General features: G+C 44.2%; 1 protein-coding gene across 2 annotated transcripts in view; it reads left to right on the top strand.

Annotated features, from left to right (window-relative positions):
* The window catches only part of VEPH1 (ventricular zone expressed PH domain containing 1), a 988,289-nt gene that overhangs the window by 324 nt on the left and 962,917 nt on the right, over nt 1–25,048 (top strand). For both annotated transcript variants that reach the window (XM_063916128.1, XM_063916129.1), the window contains exon 2: nt 21,021–21,236. In XM_063916128.1, coding sequence (XP_063772198.1) covers nt 21,099–21,236 — 138 coding nt within the window. In that variant the 5' untranslated portion in view covers nt 21,021–21,098. The remainder of the gene's footprint in view (nt 1–21,020; nt 21,237–25,048) is intronic.

Here is a 25,048-nt window from a genome sequence, read left to right as displayed (position 1 = left end):
AAGCTTATTGGTGACATTGTTGGGAAGCTACAGTGTAGTTTTCTGGATATTATACAGCATTATTAATTCTACACAAGGTTCTTTGTCTCACTTCTTTTTTTAACATTTAGCTAGCATGTTGTCATTGTTTTATCTACCTGTAGAGGTTTTGTAGGCAGCAGAATAAGCCATTGTGTCTCTGCTTTAGCTTTCAGATCAGCTTGTGAATTTAAAGTAAGCTAGGAATGGCTCAGGTTCTTTCAGTTAAGTTTATTGAAAAGAAACTGGACTCATTGTCCTAAAATTCCCACACATAAAAGCAGCCCTGGAGGGGAAAGGCACATAGCCCCTTGGTATTGAACATTCATTTAATACAAGACCTTTGGACCAATGAATGTGCATAAGTGATTATGTAAGTTAATGTCCTATATAAGATTGTACATGAATGATTTATTTGTGTCATTATATGCATAGATTTGGTATCATGCAATCTGTAGATGACAGGATATAACTATTGTGATATAACTATTGGTTTAAGCTTTTATATGGAAAGATCTTACATTATTTAAATAAATAGTGATGTTGCCATATCTCTCATCATTTATGGAAAGTATTCTATTGCAATAATATGAATTGTGAGAAACAATACGAGTTATGAGTTTCTTCAATGATATAAGAGAAAAATTGGTCAGTGTCAAAGGACAGTTACGTACAATTAATAATACAGTGTACTTACATGATTATATGGTTTGGAATCCAGCATCTGGAGCTATGATATACAGTATATACATGAAATCGTCAGGACATCATGTATCTGTAACACTAAAAACAGCTGTGATAATTGTACAGTTGAAAATGACATTTGTGTTTATTTTGTTTTAAATATATTTCATGTTCCTATATTTAAGGTTGCACTTCAAAGTATTTTAGTATACATTCATATCATAGCATGAGCTCAGTGATGAATGTAGCCTTTGCTCCGTAGTGTAATAATACCCACTTATTGTCATTCATCATCAGTGACCTCATCTCTTTCATTCAAGCCATCTTTGAAACGTTAGATGTCTGCTAGTGCAGTGTGATAAGTTTATCACAAGCGTTGCATGGATAACATTGCTGTAGACACAAATCTCATGCAAAAAATTTGAAGTGTGTCATTATTAGTGTCTAAAGGGGGGTACACACGGAGAGATCCGTGCTTAAAATCTAAGCAATCTTGCTAGATTGCTTAGATTTTAAGCACGGATCTGCCGTGTGTATGCCCTCCAGCGATAGCGATGCGCGGCCCCGCGCATCGCTATCGCCGATGCTAGATTGAGCTGCATGCAGGCTCAATCTAGCGGGTCACTCACTTCACCGTTGTGTGAAGTGAGCGGCCCCCCGTCGGCTTTCCCCCTCGCTCAGCACATCGCGCTGTGCTGAGCGGGGTGAGAGATGTGTGCTGAGCGGTCTGTGTTAAGATCGCTCAGCACACATCTCTCCCGTGAGTACCCCCCTTTAGGGGTCTATGTATTAATATTTGCAGCACTGCTGCAAGTGTTAAGGGGGGTACTCACAGGAGAGATGTGTGCTGAGCGATCTTAACACAGACCGCTCAGCACACATCTCTCACCCCGCTCAGCACAGCGCGATGTGCTGAGCGAGGGGGAAAGCCGACGGGGGGCCGCTCACTTCACACAACGGTGAAGTGAGTGACCCGCTAGATTGAGCCTGCATGCAGCTCAATCTAGCATCGGCGATAGCGATGCGCGGGGCCGCGCATCGCTATCGCTGGAGGGCATACACACGGCAGATCCGTGCTTAAAATCTAAGCAATCTAGCAAGATTGCTTAGATTTTAAGCACGGATCTCTCCGTGTGTACCCCCCTTTAGCAATCTGTTTCATAGGGGATATTCTAATTCTTAATGAAAATATCCCCACTATGTACTAAGTGAAACCCACAGGGACAGCAGTAGCAATAACCGCTCTCCCTATGAGTTACTTCCCCGTCATTTTGTAGGACTTTTCATGATTGCAAAAGACCCCTCCAGGGGAATCTTGCACTGTGCACACAATGTCAGTTTCTGGATTCGGAGCCGTCTATGGACGGAAGCCATAGGAGGGGGATCAGAAGATTCCTCTCCTGCTGCTATGCCTCCATAGGCTTAAAGCAGTTTACACCATCTGAAGATGGTATAAACTAACATGGCCTACAGTTTGGTACATCAGGGATCACTGAAAATAATGGGGACTGTAATCTGTAGTGCAAATTAGCCTTCTGTAGGATATTTATGTTAAATCTTCTGCATTAGGCTATTAGTACATAGCAGGAATACATAAAATTATGCAGAAAGCTGCAGTTTCTACATAATTTTAAGAATAATAAATAAATACATTGATAATTATCCCCCCCTAATGTGTGATATGCAGGTAAACATACAGGTGATTTTTAGAGGAATGTTAGATGTATGTAAAGTGACATATCGTGGTAGTAGTATTTTTAGCTAATTTCAACAAACAGAAGAAATTTTAGTGCTAACAAATACATACTACAAACTTTAATGAATTTGTATATTATTATTAGCCTTTATGAAGCTCTGACATATAATGCAATATTGTACAATGAGGGTATTGTAGCACAAACAAATTACATTCAATGACAATTAAAATAATGCATTTGAGCATAGTTATCCCTGGGCCTAATTCAGTAAGTATTGCATTTGCAAAGCAGCTCGCAGCAGATTTGCAAATGCAATCCTTACTAATGCAAATGCAGGAGGAAGTGCATAGCATTTGCTATAGCAATATTGTAAGCAATGCGATTGCATTCCAGGATGAAAATTGCGGCCATCAGTTCATATGTGACTGCAAGCTGAGTAAGACTCAGGCTTGCTGTTACAGGGCGGTTTGCAAGGCCAAGGAAACTGGTTCTCGCGACGCTGTCCTCGGTCTCACCACTCCCGGAAAATGGGGGTGAGACTCTCCCATTACCAGCAATGCTGGCCTCCCCCACCCCCATCCCTCCCCCCTGAACACCTCTACCCAGAGCCGGACCTAACCAATATGATACCCTAGGCAAGATTTTGACTGGTGCCCCCTAGCACCACCGCTAATTCTGCCTCTGACAGTTCACCCCTTTCCCAGCATCATCATCCCTTACCCATAGCATTTGGTGTTCCTACCCCCTATATTTTAAATAGGAACAGTGCGCACATTCAGCACACAGCCCAAAAAGGGGTGTGTTTTTGCTGGCAAGGGGCATGGCCACACAATAGTACTCCTAATTCAAATTACACCACACAGTAGTGCAACTTTATTCACATTTTATCATGTGATAGTGTCCCTAATTCACGTAACAACGCACAGTAGTACCACTTTACCTTATATACATTACTCCTCACAGTAGTGCCCCTTATTCACATTGCACCACACCATATTGCTCTTTATTCACCTTAGACCACACAGTAGTGCCCTTTCTATACATTACGCCACACAGAGCACCTTATACACATAATGCCACACATTAGTAATGCCTTTATACACATAATACCGCACAGTAATGCCCCTTACACATATGACACACATTATTAATGTCTTTAGAAAATAATGCGCCTTACACATTATGATAACCTTTATTAATGCTTACACATATACCGAACATTAATGCACAACCAACCCACTCGCACACAGCACTCACATGGCCGCTAACACTGTGATCTCTGCGTCTGCTTGGATACAGATGTGTCCTCATATTTGCATTGCTATGTGGCTAGGATGCACAATCAGCTTCTGCTGATTAAAATGATATACAGCATGCCTATATGCTGTGAGACTGTGGCTGTGTCTGCATATGAAATGCTACACACAGAATATAGGGGGTAATTCTGAGTTGATCGCAGCAGGAACTTTGTTAGCAGTTGGGCAAAACCATGTGCACTGCAGGGGGGGCAGATATAACATGTGCAGAGAGAGTTAGATTTGCGTGTGGTAAGTTCAATCTGCAATCTAAATTGCAGTGTAAAAATAAAGCAGCCAGTATTTACCCTGTACAGAAACAAAATAACCCAACCAAATCAAACTCTCTCTGCAAATGTTATATCTGCCCCCCCTGCAGTGCACATGGTTTTGCCCAACTGCTAAAAAAAAATCCTGCTGCGATCAACTTGGAATTACCCCCCATAGGCATGCTGCATATCATTTTAATCAGCAGAAGCTGCTGATGCCCCTAGGCAGAGGCGGAACTACCGCCAGTGCAACCAGTGCATTGCACTGGGGCCCGCCTCTGTCCAGGGGCCCAAAGCATGTAATGAGTCAAACTGACTCATTACATGTCACTGTATGCTGCGGGCAATCGCTGCCCGCAGCACACAGCCGCCCGGACAGAGAGGAGAGGAGTGCAGCAGTACGGGGGTAGAAGGAGGAGGAGGGAGGTGGAGGAGGGAGCCGCAGCACCGCTTTGCTACTGGTTGAGGCGCTGCTGCTACTGTCCCTCTGCTTCACTATAGGCTGTCTTCCGAGAACAGCCTATAGTGAAGCAGAGGGACAGCAGCAGTGCCTCCACCAATAACACAGCGCTGCTGCGGCTCCCTCCTCCACCTTCTCTCCTGCCCGGGAATCGTGATCAGAAGCTGCACCGAGGAGCCTGAGCCAGCGGAGAGGGTAAGTATAATTATTTCTTTCTTTCTTTCTTTCTTTCTTTCTTTCTTTCTTTCTTTCTTTCTTTCTTTCTTTCTTTCTTTCTTTCTTTCTTACTTTCTTTCTGTCTTTCTTTCTGTCTTTCTTTATTTCCATGTGCAAAAAGGGGGACTGTCTGCCGCAATGCGTAAAAAGGGGGAATCTGCCTGCCGCAATGTGTAAAAATGGGGAATCTGCTTGCCGCAATGTGTAAAAAGGGGGAATCTGCCTGACGTAATGTGTAAAAAGGGGGAATCTGCCTGCCGTAATGTGTAAAAAGGGGGAATCTGCCTGCCGTAATGTGTAAAAAGGGGGACACTGTCTGCCGTAATGTGTAACAAGGGCACGCTGTCTGCCATAATGTGTAAAAAGGGGACGCTGTCTGCCATTATGTGTAAAAAGGGCACGCTGTCTGCCGGTATGTTAAAAAAGTGTACGCTGTCTACCGTTATGTTTAACAAGGGCAGGCTGGCTGCCGTTATGTGTAAAAAGTGTACGCTGTCTGTCGCTATGTGTAACAAGGGCACGCTGTCTGCCGTTATGTGTAAAAAGGGGGACGCTGTCTGCCGTAATGTGTAAAAAGGGGTCGCTGTCTGCCGTTATGTGTAAAAAGAGGAATCTGTCCACCGTAAGGTGTAAAAGGGTCTCTACCTGGTGTAGTGGTGCTACTGTGCGGCGTAATTTGAATAATGGAGACTACTGTGCACCGTTTTATGAATTGGTATTATTTTGTGGCCACACCCCTTCCCCACGAAGCCACACCACTATGTATTTTTGCGCGCGCCTACGGCGCGCTGCCCCTGTTTTGCATGCAGGGGTGGGGCTCCGATGCCGTTTCTTGCACACAGTGCTAACATGTCTAGTTACGGCACTGTTGCTAGGTATCCATTTCTCTGACCCTGAGCAGGTCCCCCTCACCAGATCCTCTCCAGGGGTGAGGGGGTGGACTTGGATGGGATGGGGGGGCCAAAGCATTTTGTCGCACCTGGGCCCACCGCTCGCTAGTTCCGCCACTGCCCCTAGGCATACCAAATGCCCTAGGCATTTGCCTAGTTTGCCTATGCCTAGGACTGTCTCTGCCTGTACCTATCAATACTGTGAGGCAATCGTAGAATGGGTCCTGCTCATGTGCAGTTTCCTGACCATCGGGAAACTGTGCTGGGGATCACAATAGTGATACTTACTGAATTAGGACCTCTGGGGCAGATGTATTAAGCCTGGAGAGGTGATAAAGCAGTGATAAGTGCAAGGTGATAATGCACCAGCCAATCAGCTCCTAACTGTTAATTTACATATTGGAGCTGATTGGCTGATGCGTTATCACCTTGCACTTCTCACTGCTTTATGACCTCTCCAGGCTTAATACATCTGCCCCTTATCAGAGTTGTCAATATATTTAAAACTTTAAAAAAAAAATTAAGCTGATAAAGATTTTTTTTTACTTACCAGTGTTCTTTGACATATTCAGTGAACTAAATGTAATTGTGGCAATTGCAGATATCTTTTCAGTACAGCCGCAAGAATTAAAGAGCCAATTTATTTTTATGTACAAAATGTTTACCTTTAAAAATGCATCTAAGCGGTAGTGCGGTTCTTGTTACCATGATTGTTTTTATTTCATTATTTCTATATATTCTTTCTATATTTCCATGCATCATAGCTATTATGACAATTGTTATTTGACACATTTATTTATTTACACATTTGGACACATTTTTCACTGAATATATTTGTGCCCTTGAAAACTGGAATTTTGCTAATTTTTTCTTAAACTAGTACTTCATGTTTTCAAATCTGCCAGCTGCATTGCACGTGGTTTGCTCAGGTACATACTGTAGTTACATGTTTTTTTCTTACTTTATTCCCAAATCAGAATCAATCCCGTCAGAGGAAATACCATTCCGCAGATAGGGGGTCATTCCGAGTTGATCGCTAGCTGCTTTCGTTTGCTGCGCAGCGATCAGGCAAAAAAAAGGCACTTCTGCGCATGCATATGCAGCGCAATGCGCACGTGCATCATACTATTACAACGAACAATGTATTTTCACACAAGGTCTAGCGAAGCTTTTCAGTCATACTGCTGGCCGCAGAGTGATTGACAGGAAGGGGGCATTTCTGGGTGTCAACTGACCGTTTTCAGGGAGTGTTCGAAAAAATGCAGGCATGACAGGAAAAACGCAGGCGTGGCTGGGCGAACGCAGGGCGTGTTTGTGACGTCAAAACAAGAACTGAATAGTCTGAAGTGATCGCAAGCGCTGAGTAGGTCTGAAGCTACTCTGAAACTGCACAAAATTATTTTGTAGCCGCTCTGCGATCCTTTCGTTCGCACTTCTGCCAAGCTAAAATACACTCCCAGTGGGAGGCGGCATAGCTTTTGCACAGCTGCTAAAAACTGCTAGGGAGCGAACAACTTGGAATATATAAACTAGTCAAGATAGCTGCATCTGTAAAGGTCCAAATACTTTTATCTTCTTAAGTTATTGAGGCCACATACAATTTGTGTTGCTGGATAAAATATTTAATACAGGTTGAGTATCCCTTATCCAAAATGCTTGGGACCAGAAGTATTTTGGATATCGGATTTTTCCGTATTTTGGAATAATTGCTTACCATACTGAGATATCATGGCGATGGGACCCAAGTCTAAGCACACAATTCATTTATGTTTCATATATACCTTATACACACAGCCTGAAGGTATTTCTAGCCAATAGTTTTAATAACTTGGTGCATTAAACAAAGTTTGTGTATATACACGCAATTCATTTATGTTTCATATACACCTTATACACACAGCCTGAAGGTCATTTAATACAATATTTGAATATTTTTTTGTATTAAACAAAGTTTGTGTACATTGAACCATCAGTAAACCAAGGTTTCACTATTTCAGTCTCACTCCAAAAATTAAATTTTCGGAATATTCCGTATTTCGGAATATTTAGATATCGGATACTCAACTTGTAGTGCATCCTGAGGTGGAGTAAGTGCATTTTGGAGACTTGTCATATTAGTGCTGGGCTGCAGAGCTTTTAGACTAGTATTATGTTCTAGGTGATGGTGGAGATCAGACAGCGGCCTGCTTTACTTTCAGTGGGGCACCTGTACTTCCTTCCAAGCATTCTATGCTGAAAATCATATCTTTATACTGTACATGCAAATCACAATGTAACATTTTTTTGTCAATAAGCTGTCCTATTCACTAAAACCATGCACTTTAAATGGAGTGCTAAGCCGCTTAACAAACCTTGGGTACATCTGTGGTAATTATTGCCTACGTTTGATTACAAATTTGGTCCATCTGGACCTAGAAGGGGACTGTATTCTAGGAACAGGTCCTATCATCCTCTTTATGTGATTGGGAGTAATGCTTTTTACCCTTTTTAAGGGTTTCTTAATTCATTTTATCTATATTCATATGGATGTCTTATTGTTTTACATGTTAAATTAAATATGTTTAATATTGACTTGCTTATCTCATCTATGACCATTTAGCGCTATTTTTCCATTTGCTTGCTGTTTGTCTACGAGGTCTGACCAACTTCTTCATTTAGCTGCTGTGTTGAACCTCCCATATTAGCGCCCAGAGAGAATTACCTTTGGGTAATTTTCCTTTTTTCTCGCACTTTATATGGATATGTAGATTTGTGTGGATCAATCCCAACTTTGGGGTAAATTTACTAAGGTGGGTTTTTTTTTAGAACTGATGTTGCCTATAGCAACAAATCAGATTCTATCTATTATCTTCTAGAAGCAGCTTGATAAATGTTAAGTAGAATCTGATTGGTTGCTATGGGAAACATCACAAGTTCTAAAAAAACCTCCCACCTTAGTAAATTTACCCCTTTGTTCCTGTTCGTCTCCAATAATACCCTATATTGATTTTTTTTAACTTGTGTTTATTCATAATGGGGTCGCTTTTCCCACCATTAGCAAAATGTCAGTCTCTCTGTGTTAGTAGTATATGTATTTGTATTTTTGTGAATTGTCTGCTGGTAAAGGGGTTTATTATTTACTCTAAATACCCACATACTGCACTGTGCTCTTAAAAATTAGCACTGAGATGAAGATAAGATTATGTTTTGATTAAATAGATGAATACAAACATTTTTGCAAGGGATTTGAGTGGAGTTATTGCATTTTCTGTTAAAAACCACCAGTTACAAGATTTTAAAGTTGCAAGAGCTGCTATCTGTACTGCAAGAAACATGTTAACTTTAATGTCACAATACAGAGTAATCTTGTTGAGTTACGAATTTCTTTCTGTATAAATTCCCATTCATACACTGCGATCACATTCCAATCTCATAAAGCTGATTTCGTCTGCATTCCATTTATTTCACTGGTAAGGTTATAATATTTTACAGCTGCAAAGGAAATTTCTTGCTGAAAGATTCATTTCATAGGAACCCAAATGGTGCGTGTCTTTGTTGTATTTGTTGTTGTTGTTAACTATTATGTGCCTCTTTAGTTGGGTCCACATTTTACCTACTCCTATATTATTTTCTGTTGCCCCTATATTTATACCATTTTATTTCAAAACTACAGAAGTGGCTATGCACACACCTTGAGAAAGCCTTTTACCATGGTGATTAAAAAATGTATGCTGGGACGGGGACCTACAGCATTCTGGCACAAGTTGCTCCTACTCCCATATCTTAAATCAATTTGTCCTACTGTGCCCTAAAGTAGCAATCCACCTGCGGTATCCATGGCTAATTGTGCTGCTTACTGTACTACAATGAACCATGATAGCCATTAACCAGCAATAGAATAGGCTGAAGTTGTATTAACATGAGTAAAAAACGGCAAGAATCCGATGTCTAGGCTGATAGGGGCTATGGGACGCAGCTAGATAGAGCATTTAATGTGGGTATTGACAAAAAATATATATATGCTCAGTATCATTTAGCTCCATTGGATAATTAGGGAGGTGGACCACCCAAACCAGATTGACTTTATGATGGGCAAGTCCACTGGGCAAATCCACTTCTAGTAGGAGCCCAACACATCCAGGGTCAGACTGGCCCACAGAGGAAACCACCGGTGGGCCCCACTGCCTGTGGGCTCACCTCCTCCTCTAGGGATTAGGTTCCAAAATGTATCCTAGTGCACTTTAATTATACATTATACATATGTTACCTTATACTGTACAGGACTATGGGCCCAGCCCATGCACTCTTTTACAGTTAGCGGGGCCTCTGTTGTGGTTAGCCACACCTCCACTATTGCCTGGCCACACCCTTAAGCATGGGCCCCTACCACTGCATTACCCCGGTGGGCCCTTCTTGCCCCAGTCTGACACCGAACACATCCCCCGTGGCGACCCCCAGGTCGGGGGTGTGTGTGTGTGAGAACGCGAGACTCCCAGCAGGGAGAGCAGTGGGAGAAACTGTGCCAGATTGTGTTAACCAGGTTTCAGTGATGGCTAGGAGGTGCAGGGAATTGGAGATGAAAAGGTCATGGGTAGGGACCAGTTTAGTGTCTACACAGCAGAATATGTTTGTGGGGTAATGCACACAGTTGTAGGGATCGTCAGTGAAAAATCACATACATTGAAATGGGCTGGAAGTGGTCAGCGCTGACGTCAGATGCCTTCCCCTAAAACGCCTCGGCACGCCTGCGTTTTTTCCAAACCCACCCAGAAAGCGTCAGGCTTCCGCCCAGAAACGCTTGCTTCCTGTCAGTCAAACAGCGGCTGAGTGGCTATTAGGATCCGTTCACACTTTCAGTCGTTAATTCCGAATGCAACACTTGCACAGTCATTCGATAACTGCTCAATTCACGTTTTCTTAAAATAGTGATCAAACCTGAATTAGGCCCTTTATTAGGAGCTGCTGCATCACTTTGTCACACCCATCACTTTGCCTTCTCAATACTGATGCCAGCAGCTCCATATGTAACAATGCATTTGTGCATGCACTCAGGGTAACACATGCTTGGCATGCGCAGTAGCAAGTAATTGCTCAGCTGAACAAATATCTGTATTGTGAGTGGTTTGTGCCCACCTCTGAATCAGCCCCGTAGTGTGGATATTATTCTGCGCATCTTCCAACCACACACATTATTAACTCTGAGGTGTTGTAGTTATTAGGATTACTACAGTAAGCTGCCAAAAATCTGATTCAGGGGTGGACACTAAGTGCACACAATGCTGATGATTGCACAGTTTAGTGATTATTTGCTACTATGCATGCACAAAAGATTGTGAATATCCCTATGGTGCATGCGTTACCCTGAGTGTATGCTCAAATGCCTTGTTGCATACTGAACCGCTGGATTCAAAAATGGTGAAGCCAAACAAAGGGCATTCCTGGGCAGTGTATGGTAGGTGTCCTAAATGGAATACAAAGTATCCGCCACATGGGTGTGTAACGGGAGTGCTGCGGATGTGTCACTGCAAGCGGACTGCATTCTCAGACCCATAGCCGCTGTGACAGAGGTCATGTTCAGTCGGGTACACGGTGTGTGTCATAGACTGGTGCAAGTGTCAATGGTGAACGCAATTGTGCGTCGATGGTGGACTGTCCAGAGCCACTGATAGTGCTACTGCGTACAGGGGAGTAGTCTCAGGGCTGGTGCTTTCATGCACACACTAGTACACAAGTGGAAGGCTGAATCTAGCATTTGCATATGATCGCACCCACATCTCGGACAACGGGCACAGTAGCGCATACAGCTGCTTCTATCTCTGAATTAAGGGGGGTACACATGGAGAGATCCGTGCTTAAATTCTAAGCAATCTGATTAGATTGCTTAATAGTTAATCACAGATCTCTCCATGTGTATGCCCCACAGCGATAGCGATGCACGGTCCCGCGCGTCGCTATCACCGGTGCTAGATTGGCCTGCATGCAGGCACAATCTAGCAAGTCGCTCATTTTACCGCTGGTGATATTGGTGTACAGGCATCAGACAGGGCTGTTCTCCTACCATTTTATTCATTAAATTACAGTACAGCTGCTTGGAAAACTTGGAAAATAACATTCCATCACTAACCTGCCAGCACTAAAGGTGCATACACACGATGCAATGGAATCTTACGATTGTGCCTATACTGTATAGTCAAAATCGTAAGAAAAGATAGCACATATCGCACCATGGGCCTAATTCAGACCTGATCGTAGATGTGCTAATTTAGCAAAGCTACGATCATCTTCCCAGACATGCGGGGGGACGCCCAGCACAGGGCTAGTCCGCCCCGCATGTCAGTCTGCGCCCCCTTCCCCCCCGCACAAGTACAAAAGCATCGCACAGCGGCAATGCTTTTGTACTTGAAGAGTATTACTCATCGCTGCCCTGGGTCGCAGTGGGTGCGCGTGATATCACGCAGCTGCTGCGGCCCGCCCCCTGCACGGACCGACCACGCCTGCATTGGCCGGACTGCGCCCCGAAAACGGCAGCTAAACACCACGTGCCGCCCCCTCCCACCCAGCGAACGCCTCTGCCTGTCAATCAGGCAGAGGTTCGACCATCTGGCATGCGCCTGCGCACTGTGGCACCGGCGCATGCGCAGTTCCGTCCCAATCGCTGCGCTGCGAGCAACTGCAGCGTGCGATCGGGTCGGAATGACCCTCATGGTCTTGCCCAGCTGCTAACATATTTGCTGCTGTGATCAACTCTGAATTAGGGGGATCATTCTGACCTGATCGCTCGCTGCAGTTTATCGCAGCGCAGCGATCAGGTCAGAACTGCGCATGCACCCAGGCCGCAGTGTGTTGGCACATGGCTGACATGATGTCATTGCCTAGCGATCGCCTCTGCCTGATTAACAGGCAGAGGCGGTCGCTGGGCGGGAGGGGGCGGCATGGCGTTTTGTGGGCCCGGTCCGGCCAACGTAGGCATGGCTGGACCTTGCGGGGGGCGGGTCGCAGTGGCTGCGTGATGTCACATGCTCTTTGTGCCCGTACGACACGCGTGCGCATTGCGGCATATATGCATGCGCAGTTTTGCCATTTTTTTACCTGATTGCTGCGCTGCGAAAATCGGCAGCGAGCGATCAGCTCGGAATGACCCCCTATGCCCATTGTCATAAGTTGTCTTTGCATGCAGCTCCAACTCTTGAATGTGACACCACGTATGTAGACCACTGGAAATATTTAAGTAGCTGTTAAGATTACTGATTAACAGCGTTAAATTCCTAAAACTGAGTTATGCACAAAATGGCCTTCAGAATTAAACATTAAGCTCCTTGCAGATTATTGTGGGAAGTGGAACGTATTTTGTTTTAGAAACCTGTATTGTGAATTTAAATATTGTAATAATAACAGCGTGGTGGTCAAATGGAACACAAAAATTCAGTTTCAATAACTATACAAAAATAATAAGTAAAATATTACATAAATAAATTAATGGCTATAAACTCACTGGAACTTATTGGCATATATTTCAAATCGTGCCATTATACTAGCTCTAACTGCTTTAACTCTTATTGAGACAAACTAGGAAGCGATCTTAGCTGCTGAAGTGGGGGAGTGAAAACATTCCCCCTCTGGTGATCTGTGCATGTGCAAGACCCACAGCGCATCACCCTTACCGCCTGTGCAGCCGCACTGCACATGTCGCAAACATCACAAGGTCTCGCATGTGCAGACAGACCCCAGCAGCCGCCGCAGGTTTGTACACATACTGGCAGATAGTCCTGCCAATATGTGGAAAGACTATATGCCAAATAAGTGCATACCTCCCAACTAGAGATGTGCAGCAGGCATTTTTCGTGTTTTGTGTTTTGGTTTTGGATTCGGGTCCGCGGTCGTGTTTTGGATTCGGACACGTTTTGGCAAAACCACCCTTTCGGGTTATGGATTCGGATGTGTTTTGGATTCGGGTGATTTTTTAAAGAACCTCAAAAACAGCTAAAATCATAGAATTTGGGGGTAATTTTGATCTTATAGTATTATTAAGCTCAATAACCATAATTTCCACTAATTTTCAGTCTATTCTGAACACCTCACACCTCACAATGTTATTTTTAGTCCTAAAATTTGCACCGAGGTCGCTGGATGACTAAGCTTAGCGACCCAAGTGGGCGGCACAAACACCTGGCCCATCTAGGAGTGGCACTGCAGTGTCAGACAGGATGGCACTTCAAAAAATAGTCCCCAAACAGCACATGATGCAAAGATAAATTAAAGAAAAAAAGAGGTGCAAGATGGAATTGTCCTTGGGCCCTCCCACCCACCCTTATGTTGTATAAACAGGACATACACACTTTAACAAACCAATCCTTTCAGCGACAGGGTCTGCCACACAACTGTGGCTGAAATGACTGGTTGGTTTGGGTCATTTTACTGAACTTTTGCTTTTTGGATTTTACATGCTCTCTACTATGACATTGGGCATCGGCCTTGGCAGACGACGTTGATGGCATTTCATCGTCTCTGCCATGACTAGTGACAGCAGCTTCAGCACTAGGTGGAAGTGGATCTTGATCTTTCCCTATTTTACCCTCCAAATTTTTGTTCTCCATTTTTTAATGCGTGGAATTATATGCCAGTAATATATCTGGAATTAGACGGCAGTAATGTCTGGAATTAGATACCACTAGATAGATACCAGATACCACTGTGACTGGAATGATGATGACCTATGCACAGTGACAGGACACTACCACAGCACCCTACAGCAGAAAGATGCAGCACAAGACACTGAGCACTGACCAGTGATACTGAGCACTAATGATACTACTGAGCACTGATACTGAGCACTGATGATACTACAGAGCACTGATACAGGGCAGCACAAGACACTGTACTAGTATTAGTAATGTAGTATTACTGAGCACCACAAGACAATGAGCAGTGATACTGAGCACTGATGATACTACTGAGCACTAATACTGAGCAGCACGATGCAGCACAAGACACTGTACTAGTATTAGTAATGTAGTATTACTGAGCACCACAATGCAGCACAAGACAATGAGCAGTGAAACTGAGCACTGATGATACTACTAAGAACTGACACTGAGCAGCACGATGCAGCACAAGACACTGTACTAGTATTAGTGAGCAGCACAAAAGCACTCTGGAATTGTCACCCCCAGATACCACTGTGACTGGAATGATGATGACCGATGCACAGTCACAGGACACTACTACCACAGCACCCTACAGCAGTAAGATGCAGCACAAGAGAGACACTGTACTAGTATTACTGAGCAGCAATAAGCACTGATACTGAGCACTGATACTGAGAACTGACACTGAGAGAACGTAGCCACGTCCTCTCTGTACTCTCTACAATGCCCGAGTGAAAATGTCGGCGACGCGCGGCTCTTTATATGGAATCCGAATCTCGCGAGAATCTGACAGCGGGATGATGACGTTTTGCCTCGTTCGGGTTTTCCGAGTCAGGCGGGAATAACTGAGCCGGGCTCGGACGTGTGTTTGACACGTGGAGTTCGGTTCTCGGCGAACCGAACCCACTCATCTCTACTCCCAACTGTCCCGTTGTCCAAACCGTGGGCCACAGTGTCCCACGGTAAGGGGGGGGGGGGGGGGGGGGCAGTTGGGAGGCTCTGTCACTCGCTGCTCTGATTAGCAGAGCAGCGGTGAATAGAAGCTGTGCACATGCGCACAGTGTCTATTCACAGATGACAGAGGGAGAGGGACATGCCAGCAGCTCGGAGAGTGCTGGGCATGTCCCCTCAGTGACGGTAAAAGGGGACATGACTCACGATCGCGGATCTGCCACGAGGCCATGCCCCCTTTTACATAGGCCATGCCCCATTTACGGGCGGGCGTGCGACAAGGTCCCGCTTTGTCCTGTTAAAAAGTTGGGAAGTATGTGTTTTGTTCATATGTTTGTAAATCCAGTCATAAGGACACAGAGACATGTGAGTTCACTCCTGTGCTGTTTTATACCATCACCAACTCCAGACACACTGCACACTGGACCACCCACTTCCCAGCATCCCCCTGGTCCCAGGGACCATCACTGAAGATTCAGGCTTACACATATTAGTAAGGGAGTGTCTACAAATATTAAGCATTCTAATGCACTAACATCACAGTATGTAAGTGCACTTAACATTTTTAGTACATCTGAATTATTTTCTGTTGCCATACAATAGCATGGCGACGGCAAAAGGGTTATATGTTTACAGATACCATAGAGAAAGTGATTTTCTCTGCGTTATCTGCTTTCATACGTACCAAACTTTGTACCCTTTATTGGACCCCAATTACACTGCGGTCGCAGCAACTTTGTATGCCCCATGCCTTCACAACCTGGCCGCGAAGGCAGGCGGCCCGCCGCCATTTTTTCCATCAGTGCGGCTGCATGGCGTCACCCTAAATCCATTTTGACCATTTACCTGTCGAATTTTTTTTTTATTTAATATTTTTATTAGAGATAAGTCGAGTATGCAAATACAAAACAAACAGGAGATGACAGCTCCAAGTCAATGCTTAATCACATACCAGTTATCCCATAGGGAACAACCAAATATTACAAAAACAAGGGAGTATTACATCAATACCAAATATATGTATATCTCGACCAAATTTTTTTATGTTTAAACACCAAACAAAAAGAAGAATAGTAAGAAAGATTCTGAGAAGAAGAGAGAAAGAAAGAGTGGGGGAAAGAGAGGAAGGGGAGGGGGATGGGAGAGTGGTGGTACGTCAGAGAAGCGAACTAGATGAATACGTGACAGCTACAAACCATACCATCTGTACAACCGGGGCCTGTGTAACACCTCTTATGTTTATTGGAACCTGTGTGGCGTAGAGAACTGCATCACAATGTGGCACATCCCATCAAACCCCGGTAGCGGGGGGCGTAGTATAGGTGAACCATGGTTCCCATATCCTCCTATATTTGTCCGATCTGTCATGTAAGGAGGCTGTGATTTTCTCCATCGTGGAGATATGCCAAATTTTTGCTATTAGCATGCTCCTAGGGGGGGTATTGGTGTTTTTCCAATTTTTAGCTACCACACATCGAGCCGCATGTAAGATTTGGAGAACTAGGCTATTCGCATGGCTATCTAGGTTGGGTAAGGGTAGGCCCAGCAAGGCTGACCAGGGGCACAGAGTTATCCGTGAACAAAAGACAGAGCCTAAGAGAGCCTCCACCTGAGACCAGAACGTGTGCATTTTGGGGCATGACCACCAAATGTGTTTAAAATCTCCAATCTGGCCACACCCACGCCAACACAATGGGGAGGACCCGGGAAAGATCTTATGCATTGTTGCAGGGACCCGATACCATCTAGTGTAGACTTTATAGGAATTTTCCTTCACAAGAGAGGAAATTGAGGATTGGGCTACTTTTTGTCTAATGGTTTCCCATGAATCTTCATCAGGTGGAGGGCCTAGGTCCTGCTCCCACTTGCGCTCATGGGGGAGGATGCTTGCTGCCTTCAGGGAACGTAATAAGCCGTAGAGTATAGAAATAATACCCTGCCACATAGGAGAGTAAATACAGAGACGCTCCAAGGGGGTGAGTTGGCGAATAACCTGGGATTTGGGGAGGGAGCTTAAAAAAGAGCGGAGCTGTAAATATTCATAAAATACGGGTTGGGAGATATCATATCTGTCACATAGAGATTGTAGGGAACGCCATGAGGATCCTTCTATAAAATCAAATACGAGTCCCGGACGTGGGTTCAGATGAAGCCACGAATGAGATCGCAAGGTGGAGCCTGGGGGGAAATCCCTATTATCCCAGATGGACGTGATAGGAGATGGGAAAGTGGACAGGCCATAATGTCGAATGCAGAAAAACCACAAGGCGCAAGTGAGTTTTGTCGAAGGGACACAGGTTTGCAATGACCGTAGTAGCTTGGTCGGCGAAAGGAGGGAAACCAAAGAAGAGACCCCGGCCGCTAGAAGCTCGATTCGAATCCAAGGCAGGTGGGGGGCAGGGGAGAACCATGCAAGAGCCTGACTCAAGTGAGTTGCATGGTAGTATTTACGGATATCCGGCAATCCTCTACCTCCCGCCAACGGGTCACGTATCAGAGTGGAGGTCATGATTCTAGGGGGCTTACCAGGCCATATAAATTTTACGAAGAGTTTCTGCATTCGACATAAGGCCTCAGCGGGGATGCTCACGGGGATTGTTTGGATCAGATATAAGATCCTCGGAAGGATGTTCATTTTAATTGAGACTATCCGTCCAAACCAGGCTATAATCTGTTTGTCCCAAGCTCTAAGGTCAGACTCTATACATTTAAAAAGGGCAGGGAAGTTTTCAGAGTATAGAGAGTCGTAGGAGTTTGTGATATACACGCCAAGGTACTTAATTTTCTTGGAGCGCCAAGAAAAGTTAAAGTTAGCAGCTAGGAGAGATCTGGTATTCTCATCAAGGTGCAGTGGGAGGGCTTCCGATTTGGAGTAATTAATACGATATCCCGAGTAGTGAGAGTATAATGAGAGGGTTTTAAATAGATTAGGGATAGATATATTGGGAGAGGAGATAGTTAAGAGAACATTATCTGCGAATAATGACAATTTGAATTCCTCCTCACCAACATAGATGCCTTTGATATCGGGGTTGGCCCTAACCATACACACCAGAGGTTCGATTGTCATAGCAAAAATGAGTGGTGACAAGGGACACCCCTGGCGTGTACCGTTGCTAATGTGAAAGAGTTGAGAGTCCTTGCCATTGACCCGAACTCTAGCAGAGGGGTTGGAGTAAAGTGCCTGAATACCCTGAAGTAGGCTTCCCCGCAGACCGAATCTGCGTAGAGAGGCAAACATGAAGGGCCATAGTATTTTATCAAAAGCCTTCTCTGCGTCTAGCGAGAGAAGGACGGAGGGCATTTTAGTTTTGTTAATAAGATGGACCAAATTAATAGTTCTTCGTGTGTTGTCTCTGGCTTGTCGGCCTGGGATGAAGCCCACCTGGTCGGCGTGTATTAAGCGCGGGAGAACTGGGTTTAATCTTAAGGCTAGAATTTTGGCGAATAACTTAATATCGTTATTTAATAAGGAAATGGGGCGGTAGCTAGCGCAGGAGTTGGGATCTTTCCCAGGTTTATGGATTAAAACTATTCGTGCCTCCAAGGCACGGGGTGATAGAGGATTACCACTTAGGAAACCATTGAAGAGCCGGCAAAGGTGGGGCAGAAGCGTCCCCTTAAATTTCTTGTAATACGTAATTGACATCCCATCAGGTCCAGGGGCCTTACCCGGTTTCTGAGTTTTAAGTGCATTCTCTATTTCTTCGATAGTAATCTCTGAGCCTAATTGGGACACTGTCGTGCCACTCAGTGACGGGAGGGTACATTTATCTAGGAGGGAGTCAATTCCCCTTTCAAGTCTCGGTGATGAGGGGGGAGTCACTTCCGAGTTGTACAGTAATTTATAAAATTCCTCGAATTCACCCAGAATGCGGTCAGGATCATGGGTCAGAGCCCCTTGTTTGGTGCGAATGGATAAGATATTTTTGGAAGAAATCCGAGCCCTCAACTTTCTGGCTAGTAGTTTATCTGCTTTATCCCCTTTTTCGTAGTAAATCTGGTTAAGACGTCTAAGGCACATTTCAGTCTTGTGAGACAACAGTAAATGAAGTTCGCCTCTGATTTTAAGTACCTTTTCTAAATCAGCAGGGTTTAGAGAGGACTTATGAACTTCCTCCATTTGGTGGAGCTGATTAGTTAACTCTAGAATCTTTTGGGAACGCTGTTTAGTGATCCTGGCAGCAGTCTGGATGAAGTGGCCCCGGAGGACCGCTTTGTGTGCCTCCCACAGGGTCATATCGGATATACCGGGGGTTTGGTTTTCATTGAAGTAATCAGTTAATGCCTGAGTAGTTTGCTGTAACACTTCAGGTTGTTGGAGGAGGGTGTCGTTAAGAGACCAGGAGGGGGGGGGAAGGAGTGCGAGCCAACCCAGTCAGAGTCAGAGAAATCGGGGCGTGATCGGACCACGTAATTGGATAAATACAGCAGTTCTGGATTCTAGATGTTAGATCCCTTCCGACCATAATCATATCAATTCTAGTGTAAAGATTATGGACTGGGGAAAAGAACGTGTAATCCTTAATTAAGGGGTCGACAACCCTCCAGGAGTCAAATAGAAGGTGATTTTTAAGCAGCGACTGCAAGGCTCTGGAGTTGCAGGCGCTGATATGGGACTGGGACAGTGGGAGGGGGTGGGAGCGATCCAGACTATGGTGTAGAATGGTGTTAAAGTCACCTGCAATTAAGATGTCACCTTTCCTACACTGGGCGATTTTGGAGTCTAAGGAAGCAAAGAACGAGGCCTGGTTAATATTGGGAGCGTAGACATTGACCATGGTGATAGGAACATTATTAAGTTTACCTACTATAATGAGAAACCTACCGCGTTTGTCCTTAATGATTCGGTCTGATTCCAAATGTAAATGAGCGGGGATCAGTATGGCGACCCCTCTTTTCTTTTGAGTGCGATCACAGGCGTGTATGGCAACAGGGTGGCTACCTGTCGAATTTTTTACCCTGTCAACCTACTGACTGTCTACTGTATCTAGACACTATCAATCTTTTAAGCCACATCCCTGCATAATAGTCATTTTCTGTTAAACCTTTTGGACCCTGAAGCAGATTGTTTAGATTAGATGAGGGCTGACTAAGCACAAGGCCATATAACAGCCCCATTTTTTTGATTGGTTGTTTATGACAAAGCAGTTGCTAAGTGATTTTTCCAAGGGATCTTGCAAATTTTCCATAGGTTGTTTTCCTTGTACATCAGTATTTTGTGGGTGAAGACTTCAGTGCAAATAAAAGCTTGGGACACGTGTTTCATACTTCCTCTTGACATTTGGACAGCCCCTCCCGCCCTCCCTCACGTTTTTCTCTGATGTCCTTTTTTTGGGTTCTGGTTTTCTTGTTTTGACAGCTATTAAAATCCAGATAGGCGGGTAAGTCACTACCAGCCAGCAGTCAGTAAGGCCTAAGTGATCATTGTGGGGCACCCTCTTTTATAAAGTCGGCGAGTGTGTCCTTCCCCTTCGGGTGGACAATCGGACGTTCCCCTGCGGGAGCATCCATATTTGCCACAGGAAAGGATAGTGAGTCCTGCACAATGCAGGTTAGGTGTGTAGGAAGAGGTGGTTTTTGGTTAGTCCCCTCCTCAGTTTTGGTGGTATAATTAGATGACTGAAGCTGGCTTTGGTAGCGCCTTTCTTTTGCCATCCTAAAACATAAAATCTAGTTTAAAGTTCAGGTCAGCTATTAATAAATACCGTCTGACCTTTTAAATCTAGATATTGGTGTCCGTGTCTTTATTTGTAGTGTTAAGCTAGCTTAAAGTTAAGGTATAAGTTCATCACAATAAAATTATGGGCGCCTTATTATTTTGCATTTGTCTAAACATAAAGACAGTGTGTGTGCTAAGTGAGTAAGATGTGTATAGGCGCATTACTAACTACTGCTCTTCTATATATTTTTCAGTTCAAGGACAACATGAACAAAAAAAATTGTTTTCTAAATGGATGGATGTAATACCAGCCTGCGGAGTGAGTAACAGCTATGCACCATTTGTTTCAGTTGGTATTGGAACAGAAAGATCTTTCTAGAGCAGGCGACTTATTTTCTTTAGATAATTTTGAGATCGAAGGCAGCTTGTCTGAAGCTCTGGAACAAATCAAAACAATATCATCTTCCACGGTAAGTAAAACTCTATACAGGTAATCTTTGTTTATAAATATACCTCCTTACTTTGCAATCACTTTATTTCAAATTCTGTCTCGCTGTGTCACACAGCATATATTCCTGATGATCACTGGTGTGCCACATACTGCATATGCTGAACATATACAGTATATATATATATATATATATATATATATAATTTTTTTATTTTATTTTTTTTATGGAGTAAAAGTTTCTGTTTCTTAAATTAATTAAGCTATTTTCACTGGCGTAGCATCAGACCTCATAAACATGGTGGCTCATAGATTAACTTTACTGCATAACAGCAACATGGCTGTCAGTTCAATACCAACATGGGCAATCTCTGAGCAGGGTTTATATGTTCTTCTTGTGTTTGATGTGGCCTCCTCCAAAATTTCTAAAACATACAGTAATGGTAAGTCAATGAGCTTGTAGGGGAGCAGTGCTGTGGATGAATTAATGTTCTCTGGAAAGAACTGTATAAAATGGCCATGCAATACAAATAAACTATAACAAATAAACACTGTACACAACCAATGTGGGCCATATATCTGATCCACGATTCCCCATGTTGGCATTCCGATCCCCCATTTGGCAAACATCTATGATTGGTGATCCATCAGGAACAAAATAGCATGATAAAAATCCATGACTTGTGGATCCCAATCATTTTTTGGCCTTAATCTGCGAATTGAGGATTTCTAACATCTTGGATTTCCCCGGTGCCCCGACCCAGACATCAGCAAATCTGGGAATTGCAAAATTACATATCGAATAGTTTATTAGATAGCGATACCACAATGAAGGAAGACTATACTTCTTGTTTGCGTTCCACTGCGCTGCGTGCGGCATATAACATCACATTGTGTGTTCGGCGCTACACTACGGATGCACCAATCGGTAAACTATTTGGCAGATGTCTTCAGTTCCCCTGCTTGTCCTTTGATCATGAACCCGTGACTTGCTATACGTAAGCTTTAACTCATCCATCTGCCGCTCCAGGTATAATTTGATCACACCATAAGACATTTTTCCTATATATTGAGCACTGTTAATGTTTTTTGACTACTATGTGTGGTGTTATACAGTATATACAGTGGCGGTTCTTGCCACGGGCAAGCAGGACTTTTGCCCGGGGCGCCGCCTTCCGGAGGGCGCCGCACCGTGGCAAGATCCGCCACTGCTGCCCACTGTGTCCCCCGTCCGCCTCCGCTGCCCGCTGCCGTCCCCGTCCTCGGCGCCTCCTGTGAAGGGAACTAGACGCTATGCGTCTAGTTTCCCTTCGTGGAGAGTAACTGCTGAGCGGTGCGCGATGACGTCATCGCGCACCGCACAGCAAAGGTCCTCTCCACGAAGGGAACTAGACGCATAGCGTCTAGTTTCTCTTCGTGGAGAGGACCTTTTGCTGTGCGGTGCGCGATGACGTAATCGCGCACCGCTCAGCATTCAAGCGGCGCTTTCAATGTACAGGGGGCGTGACTCACCACGCCCCCTGTATTAGGCCACGCCCCTTTCCTGCCCGGGGCGCTCTGCGCCCTTGAACCGGCCCTGAGTATATATATATATATATATATATATATATGATGCACTTTACACTTATGGTTTTTAGCTCTAGTTGATGAGATTTTTAACCTTTGAACAGGGATATTTTCCCTTAAATGGAAGGGGGTAGGGGTCCCTGTGGTAATGGATATATACTGTTGGTGGGACTGGTTGCCAAAGGTCCAGGTTTTATAATGGCTTTTCTGGAATAAAGGTTGTGCTGCATCCTTATATGCCTGGTGAGTGCACTCTCTAACTGTCCTTTATATCAGGGACGTGCGGTAAGTTAAATGGCTCAGGAGGCACTGGCAAGCACCAGAGCCAGATATACGCACAATAGATCAGCTAAAGGGTACAGCTGGGCACTGTAAACAGGTGAAGCAGTAAAAACTCCTGGAAATTTGGTGAGTTTTGATCAGAGATGTGTGGAAAAGATATACACATGAGGCACTGCCTCATCTGCCATAGAGTTTTTACTCCAAAGTTTTGGCTATAAAAATGATTAGAATAATGCAAAGAAGATATTTCATAACATATTCTTTGTATTTTTCATATACTTTACACAGTCAAAACTCTGACACAAACGTTTGTATGACTGGAAAGGCTTTGCCTCACCTGCCTCACCCCATCGCACGTCATGGTGGTAGTATCAGCAGGGATTGTGCTGAAAAACAGTTGAGATCAGTGCTGACTGGGGCATGTACTAAGTAGTGAGCCAGTGGAGAAGTTGCCCATGGAAACCAATCAGCATGGACGTAACATTTATAATTTGCATACTATAAACATTAGAGATGAGCGGGTTCGGTTCCTCGGAATCCGAACCCGCCCGAACTTCATGTTTTTTTTCACGGGTCCGAGCGACTCGGATCTTCCCGCCTTGCTCGGTTAACCCGAGCGCGCCCGAACGTCATCATGACGCTGTCAGATTCTCGCGAGACTCGGATTCTATATAAGGAGCCGCGCGTCGCCGCCATTTTCACTCGTGCATTGAGATTGATAGGGAGAGGACGTGGCTGGCGTCCTCTCCATTTAGATTAGAAGAGAGAGAGTGAGATTGATTTGAGACAGAGACACTTGATTTACTGGAGCTTAGGAGTACTGTAGAGAGTGCAGAGTTTAGTAGTGACTGACCACAGTGACCACCAGACAGTGCAGTTTTATTTAATATAATCCGTTCTCTGCCTGAAAAAAACGATACACAGTGACTCAGTCACATACCATATCTGTGTGCACTGCTCAGCCCAGTGTGCTGCATCATCTATGTATATATCTGACTGTGCTCACACAGCTTATAATTGTGGGGGAGACTGGGGAGCAGTGCCAGTTATAGGTTATAGCAGGAGACAGGAGTACATATTATTAAAATTAAACAGTGCACACTTTTGCTGCAGGAGTGCCACTGCCAGTGTGACTGACCAGTGACCTGACCACACTGACCACCAGTATAGTTAGTAGTATACTATATTGTGATTGCCTGAAAAAGTTAAACACTCGTCGTGTGACTTGTGTGGTGTTTTTTTTTTTATTCTATAAAAAACTCATTCTGCTGACAGACAGTGTCCAGCAGGTCCGTCATTATATAATATATACCTGTCCGGCTGCAGTAGTGATATATATATATTTTTTATATCATTATTTATCATCCAGTCGCAGCAGACACAGTACGGTAGTTCACGGCTGTAGCTACCTCTGTGTCGGCACTCGGCAGTCCATCCATAATTGTATACCACCTACCCGTGGTTTTTTTTTCTTTCTTCTTTATACATACATACTACATCTCTTTATCAACCAGTCTATATTAGCAGCAGACACAGTACAGTAGTCCACGGCTGTAGCTACCTCTGTGTCGGCACTCGGCAGTCCATCCATAATTGTATACCACCTACCCGTGGTTTTTTTTTCTTTCTTCTTTATACATACATACTACATCTCTTTATCAACCAGTCTATATTAGCAGCAGACACAGTACAGTACGGTAGTCCACGGCTGTAGCTACCTCTGTGTCGGCACTCGGCAGTCCGTCCATAATTGTATACCACCTACCCGTGGTTTTTTTTTCTTTCTTCTTTATACATACATACATACTACATCTCTTTATCAACCAGTCTATATTAGCAGCAGACACAGTACAGTAGTACACGGCTGTAGCTACCTCTGTGTCGGCACTGGGCAGTCCATCCATAATTGTATACCACCTACCCGTGGTTTTTTTTTCTTTCTTCTTTATACATACATACTACATCTCTTTATCAACCAGTCTATAT

This window comes from Pseudophryne corroboree, chromosome 4 (genome assembly GCF_028390025.1).
Source record: "Pseudophryne corroboree isolate aPseCor3 chromosome 4, aPseCor3.hap2, whole genome shotgun sequence".
Taxonomy (NCBI): Eukaryota; Metazoa; Chordata; class Amphibia; order Anura; family Myobatrachidae; genus Pseudophryne; species Pseudophryne corroboree.
The sequence above is the reverse complement of the archived record's forward strand: the minus strand, read 5'-3'. Positions and strand labels throughout refer to the sequence as shown.